At 40.5% G+C, this 25,400-nt stretch overlaps 1 protein-coding gene across 1 annotated transcript in view; it reads left to right on the top strand.

Moving 5' to 3' along the window:
• Positions 1-25,400, top strand: part of STX7 (syntaxin 7) — a 57,003-nt gene that overhangs the window by 22,755 nt on the left and 8,848 nt on the right. Inside the window, exons 5-8 of the mRNA XM_089681445.1 lie at positions 10,190-10,327; positions 12,900-12,952; positions 15,433-15,526; positions 20,023-20,095. Coding sequence (XP_089537571.1) covers positions 10,190-10,327; positions 12,900-12,952; positions 15,433-15,526; positions 20,023-20,095 — 358 coding nt within the window. The remainder of the gene's footprint in view (positions 1-10,189; positions 10,328-12,899; positions 12,953-15,432; positions 15,527-20,022; positions 20,096-25,400) is intronic.

Here is a 25,400-nt window from a genome sequence, read left to right as displayed (position 1 = left end):
CACACCGAAATGTGTATAAACATATTTATATTTTGTTTGTACAAACATTAAAAAATATCTTAAGATCATGAAAAATAAACCGCAGCAAATAATATACTGTAAAGTAGTGGAGCTGCAGTTGCACATGTTGCCAGTATTTACAGATATTTGCAATCCCAGATATCCATAGAAATTCCACTCCCTCATCATATCACGACTTGACTACTGCAACTCCCTCCTCACTGGCCTGCCTCACCGCTGGCTATCCCCGCTTCAGTCCATCCTGAATACGGCAGCCAGACTCATTCACCTTTCCAACCGCTCCATCTCCGCCACCCCCCTCTGCCAATCCCTCCACTGGCTTCCGATTGCGCAACGGATCAAATTCAAAATCGTAACACTGACGTACAAAGCCGTCCACCATACTGCCCCGAACTACATCACCGACCTAATATCCAAGTACCACCCAGCCGCACACTCCGCTCCTCACAAGACATCCTCTCTAGTTCCCTGGTCTCCTCCTCCCATGCCCGCCTCCAGGACTTCTCCAGGGTGTCACCCATCCTCTGGAACTCCCTGCCCCAACCCATCAGATTATCACCTACTCTCCTCTCCTTTAGGCGCACCCTGAAAACCCATCTCTTCAGGGAAGCCTACCCCACCCCCTGCTAACTTGCCGACCTCCTCCACTCTTCCTACCACTCCATCCACCACAGCTATCTCCTCCTGTGCAACCATCCCCTCCCTCCTAGATTGTAAGCTCGAAAGAGCAGGGCCCTCAATCCCCTCATGTTTTGCATTGTATTGTTATTGTTCTGTCACATGTTCTGTCCCCCTTTGTAACCACTTGAAAACCAAGCCTTTTTCTGGCATTTTTTATTTACAAGTAAAAATATGTATTTTTTTTTTTAGAAAATGACCCAGAACCCCCAAACATTACATCTGTTTTTTAGCAGAGACCCTAGAGAATAAAATGGTGATTGTTGCAATTTTATATGTCACACAGTATTTGCATAGTGGTTTTTCAAATGCAATTTTTTTGAAAATATACACTTTCATTCATTTTACTCCAAAGAAACACAATATATATAAAACCACATTTTTTATAAAAGATGATATTTTAGCGCATGCTTGTGCAATCGCGACAAAATACTAAACCTAAAGATCTCAATAGGCGATGCTTTAAACATTTTTAGATTACATACTTAGAGTTACAGAAGAGGTTTAGCTCCAGAATGATTGCTCTGACTCTAATGTTCGTGGTGTGTGTGTGTGGTGCAAACACAGTTTACACAACATATATATGACAGGTCCTCTTTATGGAGAAATTTGTGGTCTATAAGACCCCAAATTTCTCCTTTACCTTTAAAAGCAAAAGATCAAAAAAACATGTTTACTTCCACTCTAGATCGGAAGTGATGTCATGACGTTGCTCTGGTTCTCCAAAATAATAGAGGTGATCAGAGACAATCTGGTCTCTGTTCACCTCTATGGCCAGCCTTCAGATCATTTCCTGGGCTTGCTGGTGAAAGCGGTAAGGCTGCTTTCACACTAAAGAGATTTGGAAGCACTGTTGTGTTAAAAAAAAAGCGCAAGTAAAGCTGAAGAAAAATGCATCCCTATGTATGTCTATGTGTATCTTCACACTGGTCCATTGTGCTTCAATTGCAGTGTATAAAATCCTGTATAATAATTTTTTGGACATATTTGGTCAGGTAAAAAAAAAACAAGATAAATGCACCACCCTATTTAAATGCAACGAAATGTGTCAAAAATACACCTGTGTTGTTGTGTTTTTGATGCATTTTTATGAGTCACATATCCTGTGAAAAACACACCGCAATCACAGGAAAATTTAGGTAAGAACACAGCAAAAACACATATACGCTATTTTACCACAGTTTTGCTGTGGATCAGTATGACAGTGCCCTAAGCCTGAGAAACACTGTCGAGCAGTGAAGGGAGGGCACCGTGCTTCTTGAAGCGATCCAGCGGCTAATTAGCTGCTTGGACCACTTTCATGAGAGAGACAATCGCCAGCTGAAAAAATACATTCTGATAGCTTCAGCTATAACCCCAGTAAACCACTTGCAGGCTGCAACTTATATATACGTATTGCGGTAGGTAAAAGAAGGGAGGGAACAACATTGTAACAGGGATTGTTATATATAAATGCCTATTAAAGGTTTCAATCAGTTGCCCAAATATTTCCAAACTACACCCCTACTCGTCATAATGAATAGTGAGACATATTTATCTATGGCCATATCAAAGGATGATCCTAAAACAATATTAAGCATCAGCCCTCATTGCATACACAAAGCTCCCCCCAATAAACGACATTGCTGCCAAAAAAAAAAGGAAAAAGGAAAACAAACAAATTAGCCAGAAAAAAAGGGGAGAAAGAAATATAACCTAATCAAGGTAATTGAGGAAAAAGCCATGCTGGTATGAATCCTAGTAAATGACAGATGGAATAGAGGTCAAAGTACTCAGAGGTGTATAATAATAAGTCAGCCGGTCATCAACAGATCTTCTCAGAACTAAATGTAGCTGGCAAAATGTTCACTGTGTACCCCCAGTATATGTAGTTAAAGATGGTGCCAAAAATGGCATTTAGCGCATGCATGCAATGGCGTCATCATGTACTCTGTTTGTCATAATGTCATGACGCTGTGATGTGGCGGCCATCTTAATAATCATTCCAATGGGGAAGGACATGATGGTGTACCCAATGGCCAAAAATATTCTAAGGATGTCTCTACAATGATAACAAATAAATAGAAAGAAAGAGAAAGAATTGTTAACTAGTAGCAAAATATGTAGGTCAACTGGTAAGAGTCCTCCCATTCAGAGGGTTACAGCTCTGCATTTACATCGAACAATATATACATGCAAACTATTAATTTGTTTAATTGATTACAATAATGAAATTTGAATATTAATGATACAGACCAAAGCATGTCATATTATATATTTTCACATGGTAGTTTGATATTAATTCATATGCAGGTAGCCACTTTAATATTCCCATGAAAATATACATATGAAAAAATGAAAACCTTATACCTGGATATGGAACTAAACAAAAACAAGAGATGAAGGAACAGCCTTTGAATAATAATAAGAAAAAGATAATCTCAAGGTGGAAAGGATTTAAAGCTTAAAACATTATTTAAATTGGGGGGGGAGGGGTTTGCTACTAGCTGAATAATCCATATGGCCTCTCTCTGGAGGGTACAGCGGTCCCCATACGTTAATACAAATATCCTCTTAATACTTTAATTTGCGTTGATTTTTATAAGGGCGCCACTTAATCCTTTCATTCGCATTGTTCATTTCTACTATGATGGTACTTTTAAGGCCTTGTGCACATGAGCACCTGTGGTATTTCCCCACCCAAGAGCTGCAAGTGCTGCATACAAGCGCCCATAGAAATCAATGGCTGTACATAGCTGTACACAGTGGAGTGGAGAGTCCATGGAGATCTTCTTTTTTTTTTTTTTCTATTCTTAGAAAAAATAGAAATGATCTAAGTCGAGATGTGCATTTCCCATCAACTGTCCATATCATATGGAAAATGCACATTTGGACTTGGATCATTTTTTTTACAGCACTGCAATTTCTATTTAATTTACTGAAGGACTTCATATATCATTCTGTTTTGTATATTTATATTATTTATCAATGCTACATAAAATAATAGAAAATTATCATTTTTTTTTAAACAGCTTGTCATACCTTTTTTTAAAAGAAATTTGCAAATTATTATTTTTTTTTGTAAATTGTTTAAGTTGAAAATTTAACCAAGCAACTTCCATGTGAAAACCGTTGCAGCATGATTTACATGCATAGGCTTGTGCAGTGAGGCATAGTGCAAAAAAGGGAACAGATACTTTTTGTTTTAAACAAATTTCCCTTTTCTCTTCATGGTGCTTTTTTTATAAAGGGACGTTTCTGAATGTTTACACATTGCTTTTATTGATAACAAATATAATGATGTACTTTATATTTAACATGGCTAAATAGACAGGATTAGAAGCTACCTATTTTCATTTGAAAGCAAACACTTGCCTTTTATTCCTATGCATAGTTACACAGACAGGAATTACCTTCCTCACACTACTCTTTAAAAATCTGATCTCCAGAATAAATACATTCTTGAGAAACCGTACACATACGTATGTGAAATGTCGAAGGATTTGTGACTTGTCCAGCCATTTTTGTTATTCATTCGCCTCTGTCAGATAGTGCAGCCAGGATGGTAAGACCAATTTCTCTGTTAGGCTTCAAGAGTATGCACAGTATGCATGGCACACAAACAGCCAGCGTTAGGCTGGTTACAAGGGTGGCTTGATCCACGGTTTACTGCCCGCCTAAAGCCTATCATACAGCCAGAGGGGGCTGATCACAAGTCATGACACAATCTGTCAAACTCTGTTCCCTCTGTCACGTTCGAGTTAAGGGAATGTACAAGTGAGAACTTAGCATAAGAGAGTCATAGGTGCATTTAGCCTCCCATTGCAATAAATGGTAGTGTAATATTGATTTGTAATATTTTAAAAGTAAATAGTCTTTATTTGTCTCTCAAAACAAGCAATCAAAAAAAGCTTTCTTCAGCACAAATAAAGGCAAACAGGCCATAGTCCTGATATAATTATAAGCCACAAAATGGCTCGTTGCCAGTATCTCGGTCTCACACTTGGGTCTAGAATTACTGTCTGTTTTGGGGTCAAAGACAAGCAGCAGGAGCTCAGCAAAACAGAGTCTCGCTCACTAGACAGCCCACATTTTCTTACAGTTGTGGACTATTCCATGCCACCTCCTAGACAGGTACTGACTTTTTCCATTTGCTTTTCAAGCCCCCGTTGCAGGTGTATTATCTCTTTTGGGACCAAAGTCCCTGTAATCAGAGTTGCAAAGCTCTTTCCCACTCAAAATCTCTCTAAGCCTCTGAATTCCGGGTCCCAAATGAGGACTACCAATCCAGAGAGTACTATAATTCATTCCTTTCCTCCCTGAACAAACTACCCTGGAACCCCTCACCCCACAAGGGTGTGAACCCCTGAGTACTAACAAAATGTCTGTTGAACTCTCCCTTAAAGGGAACACAACCCAAATAGTGGGGAAATATATCTCCAGTTCAGGACCCATCCCTGGCATCCTGTACAACATTGTTGTACAACTGTACAGGCCATTTTGCCAGCATGTAAAACTGAGCATAACCTCCTGTCACTATGTGACCTATTTTAATTCTTTATATGCCTGACGAAGCTCTGTTTTCTTGGAGCGAAACATGTAGAGTTTCTTGTTTTCTTTTCTTTGGGTCTTTCTTTGGGAGCACTTTTTGAATGCACATAGTATTTACTTTTCTCCCCCCCCTTTTTTTGGAGTGGTCTGTACTGTGCTTTATAGTGCATCATTTGCATTCCTCAAGATAGTGAGGTATTTTTGTCTGGATATGGTGATATATGGGGCTTGTCCATTAGAGGCTTACATTAAGGCCTGTGGATGAGTGTAGCCATATTACATATCTGTAGGAAGACAGATTATATTATCTAATTAGTTCTGTCCATAGGGTAACATTATCTCCTTGATAGAGATTATATATTCCATTTTATAAGCTTATGATCAAACTACAGTGTCTTCTTTATTCCGTAACTTCATCTAAAACGGTATGGTATTAGATCTGGTCTGGTGTTATTAACCATTTGGATGTAAGGTAAATAATTGTAATGATATACAGTCATACTATTGTACGCAGTACATTCCACTCCAATAGGTATTAATTACAGCTTAGCATACATTTTATATATATCTGAATAAAGGTTATATTCTAGATTCATTAATTGGCCAGATGGTGCGTAGGGACATGCACCCTTATCCAGCATAGATCCTGTACAACATGCATACATACTTGTGTAAACTAATGCAGGCATATGGACTTATGCCCTTGGATGTGGACAGCTTATGTTCTGGGTCATATGCCTACAGGCATGTGTATATTTACGTAAGTACTGGCGTATACGTTCTGTATATACAGCTGCGTAGAACCATTGATGAGCTTCTATGGTGTTCAGATAATAAGATTGTGCTATGATTCAACAAAGGGTCGGACAAATGGAAATGTATTTTCAGCAGTATTGTTTACTGTTGTTTTGAATTATTCCATTATGGAGAATGCTGATATGCTAATAGCATTGCGGTTCATTTTTTATGAGGGGTGTATGTTATAAGTACTTAGTTTCACCTTTCCTTTCAGCAAAACATCACAAGCAGATACAATGCATTTTATCTTTGATGGTTGCCTTCGCTGTCCTTTTATTGTTTTACAATAGCTTTGTGTAATCTCACAGGCAAATATTAATATTAATACTAGGCAAAAAGTGACTTTGCAAGTATGAGTACAAGTGATAACAATATGATCTGGAATTTTTTCTTCATTTTACATCTGAATCAGAAAGGTGTTTTGTTTTTTTTGTTTTTTAAATAGGTAAATACATTTGAGCATTGACCCTCTTCTTGCCCACAATTCTTATATTAACTTTAATCTGCACGATGCCCTGTAATAAAAATAAATAAATACCCCATTATAGCTGTTGGATATAATGGACGGGAGCAAATCAGCAGGATTTGAATGTTTACAAACAAGCCATTGCAGGACAACTGAACTTCTTAGGTCTCATGCACACTGCAGCTGTCAAATGTCTGTTTATTAGGCATTTGCCATATTTTTTTCTGCCCGTAAATGCCCCTCTATGTTAGCCTGTGTCCATGCACACCTAGGCTTTTAGAGGAGTTTAGAGGCAGAAATCTGAACTCACCAAAATAGCGTTCAGGAGAGACGCATTTAGGCAGAAAATATGCCCAACGCATCTAAACATGCCTGCGCACTAGGTACGTTTAGCACTAGAGCGTATTTTCATTTCAGTGGCCAGAATAAATTAATATTCTGGCCAATCAAATAAACAAAAGCGCTTGATGAGCCTAAACAGGTTCGCAAAAATGCAGCTTAGGTGAGTTTTAAAGCTGCTTTTCTCCTGCTAGGAGAAAAGCGTTTTGAAAAGCTGCAGTGTGCATGAAGTGTGCATGTTTCCTTTAGAGAGAGAGAGGTACTTTGACAGAAGCAATCAGCCAGCTCTGGCTTTTAAAGTGATGAGTTACCTGTAAAAAGAAAAAAATACAAATTAAAATAGTATAAAAAAGACTGTTATAAGCTGTTAATGCAATGTTTTCACATTTTTGTCTCATTTGTCAGCCTTGATAAAAATCTGAGCAGGTTATTTATTAAAGCAATATATGCCCTTAAAATACACTGCTCAAAAAAATGAAAGGAACACTTTTTAATCAGAGTATAGCATCAAGTCAATAAACTCCTGGAATATTGATCTCATCAGTTAAGTAGCAGAGGGGGTTGTTAATCAGTTTAATCTGATTTGGTGTTAATTAAATTAAAAACAAGTGCACTAGATGGGGAACAATGAGACAACCCCCAAAACAGGAATGGTTTTACAGGTGGAGGCCATGGACATTTTTTTCCTACTCATTTTTTCTGACTGTTTTTCACTAGTTTTGAATTTGGCTAGGGTTAGTGTCACTACTGGTAGCATACCTGGACCCTACAGAGGTTGTACAGGCAGTCCAACTCCTCCAGGATGGCACATCAATACGTGCCATTGCCAGAAGGTATACTGTGTCTCCCAGTACAGTCTCAAGAACATGGAGGAGATTCCAGGAGACAGGCAGTTATTCTAGGAGAGCTGGACAGGGCCGTAGAAGGTCCTTTACCCATCAGCAGGACCGGTATCTTCTCCTTTGTGCAAGGAGGAACAGGATGAGCACTGCCAGAGCCCTACAAAATTACCTCCAGCAGGTCACTGGTGTGAATGTCTCTGACCAAACAATCAGAAACAGACTTCATGAGGGTGGTCTGAGGGCCTGACGTCCTCTATTGGGCCATCTGCAAACTACCCGACACCATAGAGCTCAATTGGCATTTGCCATTGAACACCAGAATTGTCAAGTCCGCCACTGGCACCCTGTGCTTTTCACACATGAGAACAGGTTCACACTAAGCACGTGACAGATGTGAAAGGGTCTGGAGAAGCTGTGGAGAACATTATGCTGCTTGTAACATCATTCACCATGACCGTTTTGGTGGTGGGTCAGTGATGGTCTGGGGAGGTATATCCAAGGAAGGATGCACAGGCTAGACAATGGCACCCTGATTGCCATTAGGTATCGGGATGAAATACTTGGATCCATTGTCAGACCCTACGCTGGTGCAGTGGGCCCTGGGTTCCTCGTGGTACATGACAATGCCCGGCCTCTTTTGGCGAGAGTATGCAGGCAGTTCCTGGAGGATGAAGAAATTGATACTATTGAATGGCCCCCACGCTCGCCTGACCTAAATCCAATCGAACACCTCTGGGATATCATGTTTCTGTCCATCCGACACCTCCAGGTTGCAGCTCAGACTGTCCAGGAGCTCAGTGATGCCCTGGACAAGATCTGGGAGGAAATACCCCAGGACACCATCCGTTGTCTCATTACGAGCATGCCCTGATGTTGTCAGGCATACATACAAGCACATGGGGGCCATACAAACTACTGAGTACTATTTTGAGTTGCTGCAATGAAATTTCAGCAAAATGGACTGGCCTGCTGCATAATTTTTTCACTTTGATTTTTGGGTTGTCTTTCAATTCAGTCCTATGTAGGTTGATAATTTTCATTTCCATCAAACAATGGGGCTTCCTTATGTTCCTAACACATTACCCAGTCCATATCAGTATAGATATCCAGCATGATATGTTTCCCCGTTGAGATCTGATGTGTTTTCAAAGTGTTCTTTTCATTTTTTTTGAGCAGAGTATAAACAGATATGCCCTTAAAAACAGTGTAAACATTTTTAGGCTGGCTTATTAGTGAGTGAGTTATAGTCAAGTTAAGGAATGCATACGGACTTCTAAATTCAGACTAGGCATGTGCGCATTGATGACCTGAAAAAGTTAAAGTATACTTTCACTTCTGCAGGCAAATAAAGATAACACCTGTTTTATATTCATTACATGTTCTCATTCACATAGCTAATCAAGAAAAAATGGAAATTAATTTGCTGCTTACATTTTACTTGCTCCATTCTGACAACTCTAGTACTGACGTTTTCCTCTGCTATGCAGAGGGATTTGGGAGTTAATGTTTACCACAATTAGCCCTTCTGTACTGTACTGACAGGTCTCATTATCAGTTGTAAACTAGATTTAAGCAATGTCTGTCCTAACAAAGGGGTAACAGTCTAGAAGCTGGCCTTCTGCATTCTATGTAAAAAGGGGAAACTCTGTGCGTCCCTCTTTGTCAGTTGGGAACAGATTGCGTTTGCTCTCATTTCAAATTATTCAACATAGCAGTCAGTCCCCGCCCAAGCACTGCTTCAAACAAACACCTAAAAGGTAATAAATATTTTTAACATTTTCTAGGTATGCTGTGTGAATGGGAATATAAACAGTGTGATTTTCTGAAATTTGACTGCACAAGTGCAAATACACGTTAAGATTTCTTTAGCTTTTCTAAAAAAAAATACAAAAAAACTGTGGCTCAGATAAAATGTTACCGCCATTTTTTATTTTAAACTTAATTTAAAAATTACTTTAGGATGGCCTCTATTCCAGATTATATGTTCTTCTAACCTTTGTCACAACCTCCAAACAAGTGGATTCCTGTTAGGAAATGGACACTGGAAATTCTAGGATGATGATTCCCTGGAGTTACCTGCTTATTTGGAATGACTTATTTTTCACTTTCTGTATTATATTATGATTCCCTGTGGACCTTTAGTCACATCTGATCCCTCCTCCCTCCATTTGTCTATATTTTGTCTTTTTTGGTGTGGGGGGGACAGCAAGTCATTTTTCTAGCAAGTACTTGCTTGCTTCACCCCCCCCCCCCCAACATCAGTGCTTTGCATAGACCTGTGAAGGCTTCCAGTTAGACCCGGGACGGCACTGGACTTCTTGGTGAGTATGCATTTATTAAAAGTCAGCAGCTAAGGGATTTGGAGTTGCTGTCTTTTACTTTTTGTTAAAATGGGTGAAGTTCCCCATCAACAGCTGAAAAATGTTTGTGTCAAATGATAACCCTGCTTTAGAATATTTATACAGTAGAAATTTCAAATGCACTTCTATAACCTCTTGTGCTCTTTGTTTGACAGAGACAGAGAAAACTGCAGAAAGACAGACTCCTGAATGAGTTCAGCTCTGCCCTAACAAACTTTCAGAAAACACAGAGACAAGCTGCAGAAAAGGAGAAGGAGTTTGTGGCCAGAGTCCGTGCAGGCTCCAGAGTATCTGTAAGTTGAATATCAGAGGTAGTCTTTGCCTGGCTGATGGATGGGTTGTGTAGCACTCCAAACTTTTAGCCTGCCAACTAGGCAATGTTATTGAGCATACAATGTTTGCATTCCATCATTGTTCAGCTTAATAGTTTTTGGGGTCCTTCCAGGACAATGATAAAAATAGGTGCTCCCAACACAGGGTGGTTACTGTGGGGGCATAACCAAAGTCCTATAGTGCCTGATCCTAACATTGGCTAAATGGAGATTGGACAAAAAACATAGACTTTATAGGCACTGCAATGATTGATCATAAAATTCAACACTTTATTGAACATATACACATATGTGTGTATATGTTGAATAAAGTGTTGAATTTTGTGATCAATCATTGTAGTGCCTATAAAGTCCATGTTTTTTGTCCAAGCTCCATTCTTCCAGGATAATGGATGTAATGTAGTGATAGAATGTAATAGTTTCTTCTATGTCTGTTCCCTTTTAAATCCACTTAATAACAGGATGTGCCAATTTTCATGCACTCTCTGCTAGTTTCCAGACTCTACTAAAAGATATGATCACAGTGAAGGATCTAAGAGCCAAATATACATCAACTCTTAGCTGGTGGCCATCATGTTTAAAAGCCGTAACAGAGCAATGTTTTTCAATCAAAGTTTGTCCCCTTAGTTAGAATTTATTAACATATAAACTTAGATCATTCCCTTGGCTGGACTCTATGGATCTCCCTGTTTCCACTCCTGCCCCCCCCCCCCCACTCTTTATTTTTTCCTTGCCTTGAAACCCCTCCACTATCCCCTTCCTTTTTCTCTTCCCTCTTTCCCTTCCTTTTTCCCTTCCCTCTCTCCCTTCCTTTTTCCCTTCCCTCTCTCTTTTCCTTTTTCCCTTCTCTCTCTCTTTTCCTTTTTCCCTTCCCTCTCTCCCTTCCTTTTTCCCTTCCCTCTCTCCCTTCCTTTTTCCCTTCCCTCTTTCTCTTTCTCTTCTTCCTTACTCCTTAGTTTTTCACTCCTACTACTCCTTTCTTTCCCCACTCTTCAGTTGGACTTTCCTCGATCCACGGCTTCTCCTATTCTCCTTCTATCTGCTAATATCAATAGGGACAACAGGGACAAATTCCACATAATGTACAGTACTGCAACATAATGATTACCCTATCTCTATGATCTTCGACTCATAGGATCCCAGCATATTGTACCATTTTATTTTAAACTACAATTGTCCTCTTAGCTTGCCAACCTATACTTACCTTGTCACAAACCTGCATTTTTTGTGATATTTGATCTCCCCGCTCCCCCTGCAGTACTGTCTTTCTGTGCCCTTACAGTGTTATTGAACTCCCTGTATGCCTTTTTGGAAACTTACAAACCATACTAAAAACTCCTTTTTGAAAAAAAAAAAAATCTCTGTCTCATTCTGCCTTTTGCTTTCAAAAAGCACAAAGAGACAGCTGCCCAGCTTGTCAGGACTCTTTATAAACTGTAAACTGTAAAATGGTTTAAGGGTAACTGCCATTAAGCAAAATATTTTAGTTAGGCAAATTTTTTAAATATTTTAACAGCATATTTTATCCAAAAAGTACAGTTCTTTCAAAATTAAAGGTTACGATTCATAGAGGCATTACAGTCAACCTACTAATTACATTTTTTATCCAGGTAAAGCTGTATTCTGAGGATCCTGGAACATATATTGCAGGCTGCAAGCAGCTTCTTACACACAAATAAGAAGAAAGTTCAAGTGTTTAGGATTTTTAAGGCACTAATTGACAATATCTTTCAGATTACTGTTTTGTAATAAAATTTACATGTTAAAAAACCATAAAAAGAGGCTGACATTGTCTCATAAAACAACTTAATTGACAATTTCTCTCCATCACCCCAACAATATCATACTTTATATCATGAAATCAATTTATGTCATTGTATAGTTGCTTGATGGTGGGGTTGAGATCAACACGTTTCAAAAATACTTCTGTAGGAGCTGGAGAAAGTATGTTTCTGAAATTATAAAAAGTATTTACAAAATTCTTTGAGCTTAACCCCATCATCAAGCAATTATAAAATTCCATAAAAGGTTTAATAATGCAAATTGAGGTGTTTTGGATGTAACGGAGGAATATTGTCAATTATGTTGTTCTGTAAGATATTTTCAGACTCTTTTATTGCTTTTAAGACATACAAATTTAAAAAAAAAATGTTATAGATATACTGTCTAATGTCAATTAGTGCCTTAAAAATCCTAAACACTTGAATTTTCTTGTTAAAAGCTATTGTGAAGGAATGATGGCACCTTCCTATGTAAGCATCATTTGCTAATTCTTACATAAAAAAACTTTATTGAAACTTTTTCTTTAATTTAGTTCAGTTATTATGTTTACTTGATAGTATTATCTGCTCAGTGATTGCTTTCACCTAATGTCTGGAATCACTAGTGAAAAATATTTCCTTTCACATCTTTTGACATTCTGCCTCCATTTGTTTCCAGTATAAACACGTTGACTGTTGGCAGTGTGTTGTGGGTTTTTACAACTGAAATGCAGAGCCTGTATATTCATACAGATGTATCTTCTTTCCTGTAGGCTGGTGGGGCAGATGATGGCCTCAGAGATGGCGCACTGGTCAACTGGAATACGTAATGGAGAACAAAAACTTAATATTTGTAGTTTTGTGCTGATTGTTTGCTAGTCCTTAGAGGTTCTTCATGAAAAGATGATTACCCACATATACTATTCGTTGTTTCCAAACACAAAATGCTGTTGTGTGTGGGATTTTTTTTTTTTTACCTTTTTAGCTTCACCTTATTGGCTTATTGGAAATGTTCTATATTGATGGACATACAATAAATTGTACTAGGAACTGGCACGTTAGGTGACAGGTCAGTTGGAAAGTGATGCTCACTCTAAAGCTGGCCGTACGCTAGTAGAATTTTGTGTGAAATGTTTCATGTTAAGAACATTCTTTCGATTTTCTAATTGTTAGTGGGGTCAAAACAGCGGGTTTGTATTGACCGAGGTGACAAAAATTTGAAGGATTTGAAAAATTTGAATACACAAATCGCTATATGTGTTTTTTGTTTACAAAAATCTGTTTGTATCAAATCAAATGTTAAAAGCAGATGAAATTTTAACGAACTTTCGATAAAATTTCGCCACTAAGAGTTTTCATTCCAATGTTCATATGAACATCTACTAATATATGGCCAGCTGTACACAGAATAGAAGGAGAGTGAGCATAATATACATCTCCATCAAAGCTTTGTTAGTTTTAAGTAGAATATTAAAAATTTAGAATGCGTCTCAGATTTGTATTGCTGTCCATGTCCACAGTGCTGAGATCTATTTTTCCTTTTTGTCCCATTGATAATAGAGGCAGTGATAATCTCGCAACTGGGTTGTGAGCAGCAAAAAAAAAAAATTCAATAGAGGTTCTGAGCCATCCATACTCTACTAAAAAGTTCCAGTTGGGTGGAAAAAAATTATTGTATTCGTTATAGAAAATATGAAGAGCTCACCTGCTCTGTTTGGGACAGTAGAGGTTCATATTGAATGGAAAATGATCTACTGATGGTCAGATTTGCTTAAAAATTATATGACCCCATTCTTCAATGGCCAACTTAAAGCAGAACTACACTGTATCTGAGCACCAGAAACCAAAAGCGCTATTCAATTCATTTTTAATATTCAAAGCAATCCACATAATCATCCATATATCAATGCTTTGCTGAGAAAACACTTAGAAAACCCCCCCCTAGCATTTCTGGCCTAGGCCATCTTGAGTAAAGGCAGGTGATTCATGCACCAATTACTTCCTGGAATGAATCTTCCCTTAGCTCAGGCATACAGGCAGGAGGGTTCACTTAGCTGAGTAACCCCTCCTGAAGACTCCTGGGATGTATGACATGATTTGCCTAGGCATGGAAACCAGGAAGTAACTAAAGAAATGTAAAAACCAGTTTAAAACTAGTAAATATGATGTACTTTCCTATCTATTTACTAATGCTAGCAGCATAAGGATTCAAATAAGTCCGTGTTGATTGAGGGAGTAAAGTTCCACTTTAAATACCAGTTTTCTTGCAAAGTCCTCTAATGGAACAACATATTCACCCGGATTATGGCTAGAAATAAACACAACATTTTTAGCTGTGCTAATTGCTTTATTGAATATTTATTGATGCTTTATTGATACTTTATTGATTATTGTATTAACATACAATCCAATAAATAGTGTGCTGTCCCTTTAAATACCAACACTATTCGCAAAGTTTTAAAGTGCTGAAATACAATGTGCAAATTCGCTTTAAAATAATTCTTAAAAAATATATAACATATCAGATAAAGTGCTCATTTGCCAATAAATATATGCAAAACCAATTCATATCTATATACTTGTACCAAAAAATTAATTAAAGTTCATGAATAGTTCATAAAAAAGTGCCAAACACTTCACTTAAGAATTCATGAAATATCCATGAAATGTCAATGCCAGTAGTGTTTGTGAAATCGATAACTGGGAAACTGCAACACCACCTTTACTCAGAGTGCTCTTATACATGTTCACGGGTGTATTCCACCGCCACCTGTGTACACTCTTTAAGAGAAGATATTAATCTTCAGGCTATGAGAGGGTAAAATTAGAATGCAAAAGGCAATCGATGGTCTTGGAATCGGCAACTCAGCTCATCAGCTCTGGCAGCCCGATTCCTCACTACCTGGCTCTATCAATGGCTCCACAATATCTCTGCACCACCCGCTCAGGATTTGCATGTCACTCAAAAAGAAAATAAACAAACTCCATGGCCCAGTATTACAAACTACTACTCACAGAAGCATCAGTACATGAAACATACAAAGTTGGCACCGCTGATCAGTGGTGTGTGTAATCGCATCATGAATAGGCTCGTTCCTACGCGTTTCGTGGTAACGCACATCATCAGATCTGTCAGTCTGCCTTTAGAACTGAATAAATGCTACCCGTACCTTTTATAGCAACCATAAAGTAGATTTTAAATGTGATTTATGTAAGTTTTTTTACTTGTCATTTGCTATATTTGCTTTTGAGGATATTATCCAAAGATTAGCAGCATATTAACTAACATATGATGCTGTATTACAGTGAGAGCCAATCACAGATAATGCAAGAAGATGATATTACAGAAGATGACCTGAGGCTTATAGAAGAGCGGGAGTCCGCAATACTTCAACTTGAGGTGTGTTTCTGTTTTTTGTCGCAAACGTAAAGGAACAAATAATAATTGTTATAAACAATACAATGTTATAAAATATGTTAAAATATTGGTGAAACAGCAATTAAGTAATTATTAGAGATATTCTACAACAAAATACAAAAAATATTTACTGCAATTAAAAGGCAGGTTGTTAATAAAAGCTGAGAAACTCAAGGATTTAGGCTGTCATATTATTAAAGCGGTAGTAAAGTGTGAAAAGAGAAAACAAAAGATTTCTCCCTGCAAGTCAATGTTATAATGTGCTAGTGACTTACCTTAAAACAAATCCCTCCAGTGGCACACTGTCACCACTGACAAGGCGTCTATCTTCACCAGGGCTTCCTTGCCTGTCTGAATGGCCAAGCTGCGATGACGTCACTCCCGTGCATGCATGGTCCTAACTCTGGCCATAGGCGCCATATATAGCAGTTGTATCCAAGACACAAATTTACGACTGATTCCAAATCTCTGGAGCACCTGCCTCAGGAACTCCACTACCCTAGTAGAGCCACTCCCTAGTGTAAAATCGGATTTTGATGTCAGTGCCTCTACCTGGCATGAACCCTGACTTGTCCCCATGAACCAAAGATAAAATAATCGAATTAAGGTGATTAGCTAGTATTTTAATAGTATCTTTACATCAATATTGAGAAGGGATATCAGTCAATAGGAAGTGCATAGGATTAGGATCCTTCACGGGCTTGAGTATGACAACATCAATAGCGTCTGACATTGAAGGGAGGAGGCAGTTTTCATCTAAAGCTGTCTGAAGTAATTCAGCTCTAGGAGGCTGTCAGGTCCTGGCATCTTACCAGCCTGAAGGGAGGTGATGGCAACCTGGATTTCCTTCAACGTAAGGGGGGCCTCCAGCCATTGTCTGGCCAAAGCTGACAGCACCAGGAACTCCACTGAGAAGTTAGTTTGAATTTCTAAAGCATAATCTGCCCTAGAGGAGTAAACACATGAGTAGAGCATCGCAAACTGGGCATTGATCTGTGCAGAATCAGACAATGGATTCCCCTTATCATCCCTGAGGTTTGCTATATATGACATTGTATAGCACTCCCTAGTAAGCCAGGCCAAGAGCCTACCTGTTTTTTTCTCCTTGTTCAAAGATTTGTTGGGACTGGGAAAGGAGAAACTTTCTGCAGGAGGGTACCCGCATCAACACTATCTCTCTATAAGCTGCTTATATGTCCCTATATGTTCCCTCATCCCTAGTGGTGACATATTGGGATTCCAAAGCATGTGCCTGAGCCTCAGCCTCACGTAGGTGAGAGCAAGACTCCTTACGGATTTTACCTATAGTGAATTGGTATTGGCCAGGAGAATATTGTCTGGGGATGCCATGTGCTGGTTATGCACCCAATAGTCTTGCACATCCGAGGCCATCAGTGGCTCAACCCAATCATCTATGATCCAGTAACAAGAGAGCCTCCAGAGACAATGGCCAGTTATTGACTCGGTACTCAGTGTCAGCAGCACGGGGGCATGATCAGGTATGCTGCGGGGTAGGATGGAAACCTCCTGAATTCTGGAGAGAAGCAGGTTACTCACAAAAAACAGATCAATGCAAGAAACAGTAGCAAAAGTGGTCGAATGACATGCAAATTGTTTCGGTGGATGCTTCCATTACCAATTGTCACAGAGACCAAACACCTTGGCCCAACGGGCAAAGCAGAGTCATAGGTGGCTGCAGGGTTGAGTTTATCCAGCATAAGGTTAGGGGCATATTCAAGTCAGCTGCCAAAATGATATTTTCTGTGGGATAGAGGGCCAGAATTGGAGCAATTTTAGTAAGGATCGCCATGTTGGCTGGAGGGGGAATATATAAACCAACAACAACCACCTCCATACGGTCACACATAGCATGAAGTATCCTCTGGGTCCAGATGGAGATCTAGGAGCGTAAAGGGCAAGGACCTGTGTATCAAAATACTAACCCCTCTGGAGTAAGAGAAGTAGGTAGAGTGATAGTAGGAACTTACCCAGGGCTTCTTAAGAGTGAGCACCCTGTTTCCAGTGAGGTACGTTTCCTGCAAAATACAAATGTGGGGATGCTATCGTTTCAAAAAGGTAAACATAAAGCACTTAAATTTATAGTTTAAGACCCGGACAAGGAAATTATTGTAAGGGGGGACACCGTAAAAATAAGTACTGTTTGGGCCTCCCTCACTCCACCAAAATCCAGAAGAGAACACAAAGCATCATGTGCATACAATGTGCCAAGTAAGAAAATACAGGGTGGTAGCACCCCTGAGCATATAATAGAAGTGCAAAACATTGTGCCTTAGAAAACAACCAGAAACAGAAAAACAACAAAAACAAAAAAGAAATCCCCCCCCCCATACCACTCTGCAACACCCCCCAAACAAGGGTGTTCTTTGATTCCACGAACTCTCATGGCAAACTGCCAGTGGTGGGTAGTGAGCAAGTGAACCACTGAAGAATGTAGCAGTAAAGTTCTAATGGTCCCTGCAGACCTAACATCACCCAGATTATACTGGGGGCACTATTCTTCAAACTTGTTACCAAACAGTATTCTAAACAGCAACAATTGAGGTCTCTCTTGCCAGTCCAAAGAGCCAAAAGACTTATAGAGGAGGTCCGCTCCCTGTAACCTGGAACACTGCAATCCAAAGATGAGGGACAGTCATCTATTTGCTCATAGGAGACTGACAACTGCAGGTGTCAGGCAACAGCTGCAGGGCTTGATAGCTGAACATGTTAAACGGTCCCCAGCCTCCACACGATTCACAAAAGTGCTGGGTATTAAAGAAACAATGGTCCAAGCCCACCAATGTAGTAAGCGGCCTGAAAAAAGTGTAAATTGAAAGACTAACAAAGTCCCAGTGGTAGGTGAGCGAGGCAACTCATGAATGCTTGCAAACATGGTGTTGCACTCCAGCAACCACGTATAGGGACAGTGACGCTGTAGGTAGGGTCTCTAACCAAGTTGAGGCCTCATCAGGTAAAGTGAAAAAGCAGGTCGATTCACCTTCCTGCACCCAGAGACGAGCTAGAAACAGCCTGTAGTACTTGATCCCTCTGTTTCTGAGATTGAGCTTAACATGGTCAAAGGAATGTCGAAGTTTCTGAGTGTCCACAGAATAATCTGGAAATATCATTTCACTGCCTCGTAGGGCAAGGCATCCAACTTTCTAGATTCTCTCATGACCAGGTCATGATCTCTGAAGTTCAGGAGCCGAAAGACAAATGTGTATGGCATGGCTCCTGGAGGGCCTCAAGCCGCCTCCATGCTATGGATACCCTCGACCTCAAAGAAGGCTGAGAATGGTGCCTGGGGGAGGAGGTATGCGTAAAAGGCATTCAGCAAATACTGCAGAGTCTGGACCTTCTGCACCCTTTGGCAGACCCAGGAGATTATTTCTCCTATTGCGGTTCTCAGCGTTTTCAGCAGCCCAGGATTGGAGTGCTTTTACCTTTTTCCACAGGGTATGTACAGTAGCTGTATGGTCATGCAGGATGTCTTCCAACTCTCCCATGTGGCACTCAGTCTCCGACAAAGGGGTCCAGAATTTGCTGTTATGAATGAGGCCAATGTCCAGTTGGAAGTAGTCAATCTTCCCCGTGAGGGTAGTTTGGCTGGTAGTAGTAGGTTACATGAGAGCCACAAAGTTAGCGTGCTCTAAGAGCATTGGCTCCATGTTCTTCATCCGGGTCCCCACACTAGCTGCTTCGGCAGGAGAGGCTCCTGTCCTACCAGTGGAAGAAGTGGAGTTTGACAAACTGTGGGTCACAGAAAACTGCCGGCCCTTAGGCAGTAGGTAGGCATGGGAGAACAGCTAAAAAAAACGATCCTAAGTGATACCAGAGTGTGGCCTGCAGGAAAGGAGGTAGAAAATAGGGGATGGCAGCTGCGCTCCCTCAATATGCTGCCACTCTGGTAGCCATCTTGGATATGCCCCATACCCCCCTAGTGAAAGTACATTTTAAATACATTTGAACTATTCATATTATTATTATTATTATTATTATTATTATTATTATGTGTAATACTTATCCTTTTAGGTAACCCTATGGTTATCTTTTGAGTATGAAGAACCACATAAAGGCAACCTTTCAGAATACACATACAGACACTGTATATGTTGATTTATTTTTAAAGGTGTAGACTCTGGGGCTATTTTCTTGATCGTGGTTTCACTATATGATTACTAACTGACCTGAAATTAGAAGCATACAGTAGATCATTGACTTGGTGAAGGAAGGAGAAGAATGATATTTCCATAGCTTGCACGCTCAAAAACAGATGAGCAATGCTCATAGGGTCTGTCCTGACAAGCTCATTTAATCCCCATCACTAACACACACCAGGCAGGAAACTGGGTGTGCACAGATTGTTTTTCTGCTATTAAACTGATTTTATACAATGCATTGTTTAGGTAGGAACACCATCATTTATCAAATGATTCATGTGTAATTTAGAAACACATTTCTGTATTTATTTCCAACAGGAAGATATTAGAGGAATAAATGAAATATTTAAAGACTTGGGTATGATGGTTCATGAGCAAGGAGAAATGATTGGTGAGTATGTATTATAAGTAATGAATTTGCCAGTTTTAAATTTCACCATTAGCAGATCTTTGCTGCTTATTCCATTAAATATGAAGGGGGGGGGGGGGTTCTTTTTAAATAAAAGTTCCTGAACCTGTCATTGCATTTTGTTTGAGTTTGCATTCTGCCAAATTTATTATATTAATTAAAGTGGTTCTAAAGCCTTATGCATTCTATGCATTAAGGTAAAACACCTTCTGTGCTGCAGGATCCCCCCAGTCCCCCTTAAACTTGCCCAATCTCGATCCACGAGAGCAGTGGCTCTTACCGTTGTCTCCCTCCTCACTGGGCAGATTGATAGTCAATCAAATGCTGTGAGGAGGGAGCGGGGGGTGGGGCCCAAGCCCACACGAATGCCCCATGGAAATCAGCTTTTCAAGGGGGCAGTCACTGAAGAGGAGGAGCCTGGAAGAGGAGGAATCTGGGCTTCTCTGTTCAAAACCATTGCACAGAGCAGGTAAGAATAGTATGTTTGTTATTTTAATAAAAAAAATAAATAAAGGTTTTATGTGAGTTTAATCAAGCTTGTTTGATTTTATGACTATTTACTGCAATTAAACTGCAGCTCTAATGTGAAAAAGAGTGAATAGGGGCCACAGTGCAAAATATGAGGAAAAAGCATGATCCAAATACCAGCAACCTGACTGACATAAATAAATCCTTCAATCCTTTTGCCAATAAAGACAAAAATACAAACAATAAATCAGCTGGCACTTGTTTCTTCCTATAGACTAAATAGATATCAGGATGGGTGATGATTCTTTTAGTTACACTGACACCACTAGTCCTTCTCAAAATGGGATAAACTTTCACACATAAACTGACATCACAATTGGCTGCTCACGTTCTCTTAGGCAGACTTGGTAGCAGTCAGGGGCGGACTGACCATTTGGAAACTCGGGCACTGCCTGGGGGCAGTATGGGGCCCCATGAGATGCCCCTGGTACCTTTTTCATAGGCTTTTTTGAGTTTGGGCAAAGACACAGGGGCCCCATGATCCCCTATTGCCCAGGGGCCCCATGATCCCCTATTGCCCAGGGGCCCCATAAGTTGTCATTCCGCCCCTGGTAGCAGTACTGCAAAAAAGCTGTATCTTATATGCCAGTGGCCAGGGTAATAGACAAAAATCTATAATGCTCCTTCAATATGGAGCTTAAGGTTTTATCTGCATTCCTTTTTATTTTTTTCTTTGTTATCTATGGGAGATATTCATGTATGATTGAGGACAGAGAACTGTCATTAGAGGTAGAAATTGCTGTCACAGGATTAAAAAAAAAATTCAAATGCAATCGCACTTGTGGATCTACATGCATAAAAGAAAAGCTGTTCACACACTATGAGATAACCGACATTTCTCAAATAGCTTAGATTAGTGCTGCACTTTTTGGTGTTATCACAGGATTGCAATTTAGAGTGCACTCGAACTTTGAGTTTGTTTGACATCCCCCCCCCCCAGTCCCCCACTGGTCTGCACTCACAGTGGGGCATAAGCAAGTGTCCCCAGGCACACTTACATCATAACCTCTTCCAACCAGACCACAGTCATCCCTGCTTTTAACCAGTTGCCGACCGCAGATAGCCGAATGACGGCTACACTGCGGCCGGCCAGTTCTGGGTGGGCGTCATATGACGTCCTCCCAGAACGCGCTCTACTGCACGCCCCCTGGGGCGCACACCCGGCGATTTCCGTGATCGGTGTCCTACAGACACAGCTGATCACGTGATATGGTAAAAGGCCAATCACAGTGGCTTTTTACCACGTGATCAGCCGTGTCCAATGACACGCTGATCACAGGGAAATGGAATTGCCGGTTCTCGGCTGCATTTTCCTCACGCTGTCAGAACGTGGGGAAAGTACTGCCAAGAACCGGCAGTTGTCAGAGCAGGGATCAGCACTGATCATCAGGGCACTGATGATCAGTGCCCTGAGGATCGGTGCCCAGCAGTGCCACCCACCAGTTCCACCCACCTGTGCCCAGCAGTGCCGCCCACCAGTGCCCAGCGGTGCCACCCACCTGTGCCCATCATTGCCACCCACCTGAGCCCATCAGTGCAGCCCAGAAGTGCTGCCAGTCAGTGCCCAGCAGTGCCGCCAGTCAGTGCCGCCTATCAGTGCTGACTATCAGTACCCATCATCAGTGCCGTCTATCAGTTCCACCTATCAGTGCCGCCTATCCGTGACACCTCAGTGCTGCCTATCAGTGCCGCCTATCAGTGCCCATCAGTGCTGCCTATCAGTGCAGCCTCATCAACGCACCTCAGTAAAGGAGAAAAATTACCTGTTTGCTAAATTTTATAATAGAAACAAAGAAACCTTTTTTTTTTCAAATTTTTTGCTCTTTTTCTGTTTATAGCACAAAAAATAAAACCCCCAGTAGCAAGTAAATACCACCAAAAGAGAGCTCTATTTGTGAGAAAAACAATGATAAAAATTTCATATGGGTACAATGTTGCATGACCGCACAATTGTCATTCAAAATGTGACAGCGCTGAAAGCTGAAAATTGGCCTGGTGAGGAAGGGGGTATAAGTGCCCAGTAGGCAAGTGGTTAAGCTCAGTCATCTACAGAGAGTTCTGTGCTCAGGCATGGTTTGCACTCACACTGAAGTGAATGGTACTGGACCACAAGTAAACCATGCCCAAGATGACCTCTTCTAAGGTTGTACTCACACTAGCACTTTTAACCAGTTCTGGGTGAGGTTGAGCCCCTTAGGCTAGTTCATTTGTATAGTGTGAGTACTCCCAACTGTGCCTGGGACCACTTAAAACAGGTGGTCCTGGGCCCGGTTCACTTGCGATACAGTACGGTTTGCTGCAATGTGAGAGAAAATGGTACCGAAGCACAGTTCTCTCCATAGAGAACTGTGCAATAAAGCAGGATCCCTGGTCTGGTTAGCCTGAACGTGTGCCTAGGACCATTTGTAAGTGTTACAAATGAGTTCCTTACAACCCAGAGTGAGTGCACACCAGCAGGGGAGTGGGGAGGGTGGAGAATCGAAAGTAGGCATGGCTCACAAAAACCGGCCAAGTGTGAGTACAGCCTAAGGGTTCCCAGGTACAGTTCATCACCTTGGTCTGGTTCATTTGTGTAGTGTGAGTGCTTCGAACAGTGCCCTTGGAAGGCTACATGTTTTGTGCCAGGGACCACTTGCAAGAGGTGGACCTAGGAACAGTTCACTCGTGGTCTGGTACGGTTTGCTTCAGTGTAACTGTGCAAACTGTGCTGAAGCACAGAACTCTACATTGATGAATAGAAGAATGTACCGATCACTGGTCTGGTTGGCAGAGGAGTGTGCCCTGGAGCACTTTGTTACAGACCAGTGTGAGTGCAGACCAGCAGGAGAGTGGGAACGGGGAGAATTGGACTTGGGCGCTGTTCAGTTTAACTGGTCCCAATGTATGTGCACTCGCACTGGAAACAATTGAACTAAACCAACTTCAACTGTCCCGACTCCCCTGCTGGTCTGTACTCACACTGGACTTAAAAGAAGTGTTTGTGGGCACATTTACAACATCACCTCTGCCAACTAGACCAGACCGGGATCACTGCATCTGTTCTCATTCATCTAGAGAGAGTTCTGTGCTCCAGCACAGTTGATACTCACGATGAAGTGAACCTTACTGGACCACAAGTGAACTGTGCCCAGGACCAGCTCTTCCAAGTGGTCCTGGGCATGATACATGATAACCGTTCCCGGGCATGGCTCTAAACATCCATACTATACAAATGAACTGGTCCAAAGTCATGAACTGTGCATGAGTTGAGTTAAAACTGCCAGTGTGAGTGCACAATTAAAAACGGTATACAGATCTCCACACCAGGATGAAACATATTATTTATCAGTCAGCCGGTGGCACAAGATGAAAAAGTTTGCAATACACTTGAATATAATTTTATGTTTTTATTTATGTGTGAAAGTTTATCCCGCTGTGAGAAGGACTAGCGGAACCACCCCAATTTCCATCCATCTATTACCTTTGATATCTATTTAGTTTATAGGAGTAAGCAAGCACCAGCTGATGTATTATTTGTATACCAGTCCTATTGTAACTGCCTCCTCAGCACATGAACTGCTAATCTGTAGCTTTTGTTGACTGAATGGGAACAGTTTGTGGAACAGATCATATGATCTCACCTGTACAACTTGTTTTTTTATGTGATCAGTGTTGTACTGGTATAATGCAGTAAATACTGTTCTAAGAGGGAAGTAAGCAAAAACTGGTTTTCTGACGCGGTTATAGGAAAGGGATGTATTTAGTACTACATAGTAAAGAAAAGCTTAGTCATGCTTGGGAAACTACATTATTTCCTAATTTACTTTATGAGGTCAAACTGATAGAATCATTTTCTTGAAATCCTTTTAGTGAAATATTGTGACATATATAATGACACTTATAACGTATTACCTGCACTGCATTTTGAGAATTTATTAACTACTCATTTAGAAGTACATCGGGCATGTTTGGTTTAAGGTTTGCAATAGAAGCAATACAAAATTATGTTTTGCCAGAACAATAAAGTGGAATTGACTTAAAAAATTTGCTGTGTTTTGGGGAACATTTAGAAATGGTAATTGGGTCTAAGCAGTGTCTATTGTTCTGAATTCCTTCTGAAAAAATAATTATGCTTTCTAGTATGGAAGTGTGCCAACCTACACACTCATAGCTGTATATCTGCAGTGTGAGATCTAAGGCCCGCCTCTGGCTCTTAGTCTTAGAAGATTTGAAGTGGGATCTGGTGATGTCCGTAAGGTGCTTCTCACTTTTCTCTTTGCTGGAGGCTCTGGCATGTGGAAGTAAATCCCTGTCTCAAGATAAATGGCTGCTTCCACACAGAGATACAGTGCATAACAAGGCAAGGGCCAAAGAGCATCTGCAGGGAGACCACAGACAACAATAATGACTATCCCTTTGCCATCTGTTTGCCTTTGCTGTGGTGACAGCTTTCAGAACTCCATAAGTTCCTTTTTAAGAAATTATAGGTTAGGCAAGGACAAACAGCAGCTGGTTAGAAGACCCACTGGATTCTTCCATAATCTAGAGAACCAAGCTGAAAAAAATCTTTAAGTCTTCAGCTCTGCTCAGACCATTTGTCAAACACATTAGGAAGAAATATTCTGTTGGAAGTATAATGGTGTGTTCATGATATTGGCAAGTTCTAACAAAACCAAAAACTGAAATAAAATGTAAAAGGGAACTGACACTCTATTGATCTTATGTGGCCTAAACTAATAATATAAACATAATAATGTAGTTATATATTCCCTCGGTCCCA

Source organism: Staurois parvus, unplaced genomic scaffold (assembly GCF_062004578.1).
Source record: "Staurois parvus isolate SC_StPar_1 unplaced genomic scaffold, SC_StPar_1.0 ptg000267l, whole genome shotgun sequence".
Taxonomy (NCBI): Eukaryota; Metazoa; Chordata; class Amphibia; order Anura; family Ranidae; genus Staurois; species Staurois parvus.
Note: the sequence above shows the minus strand (reverse complement) of the source record. Positions and strands in the feature narration are given on the sequence as shown.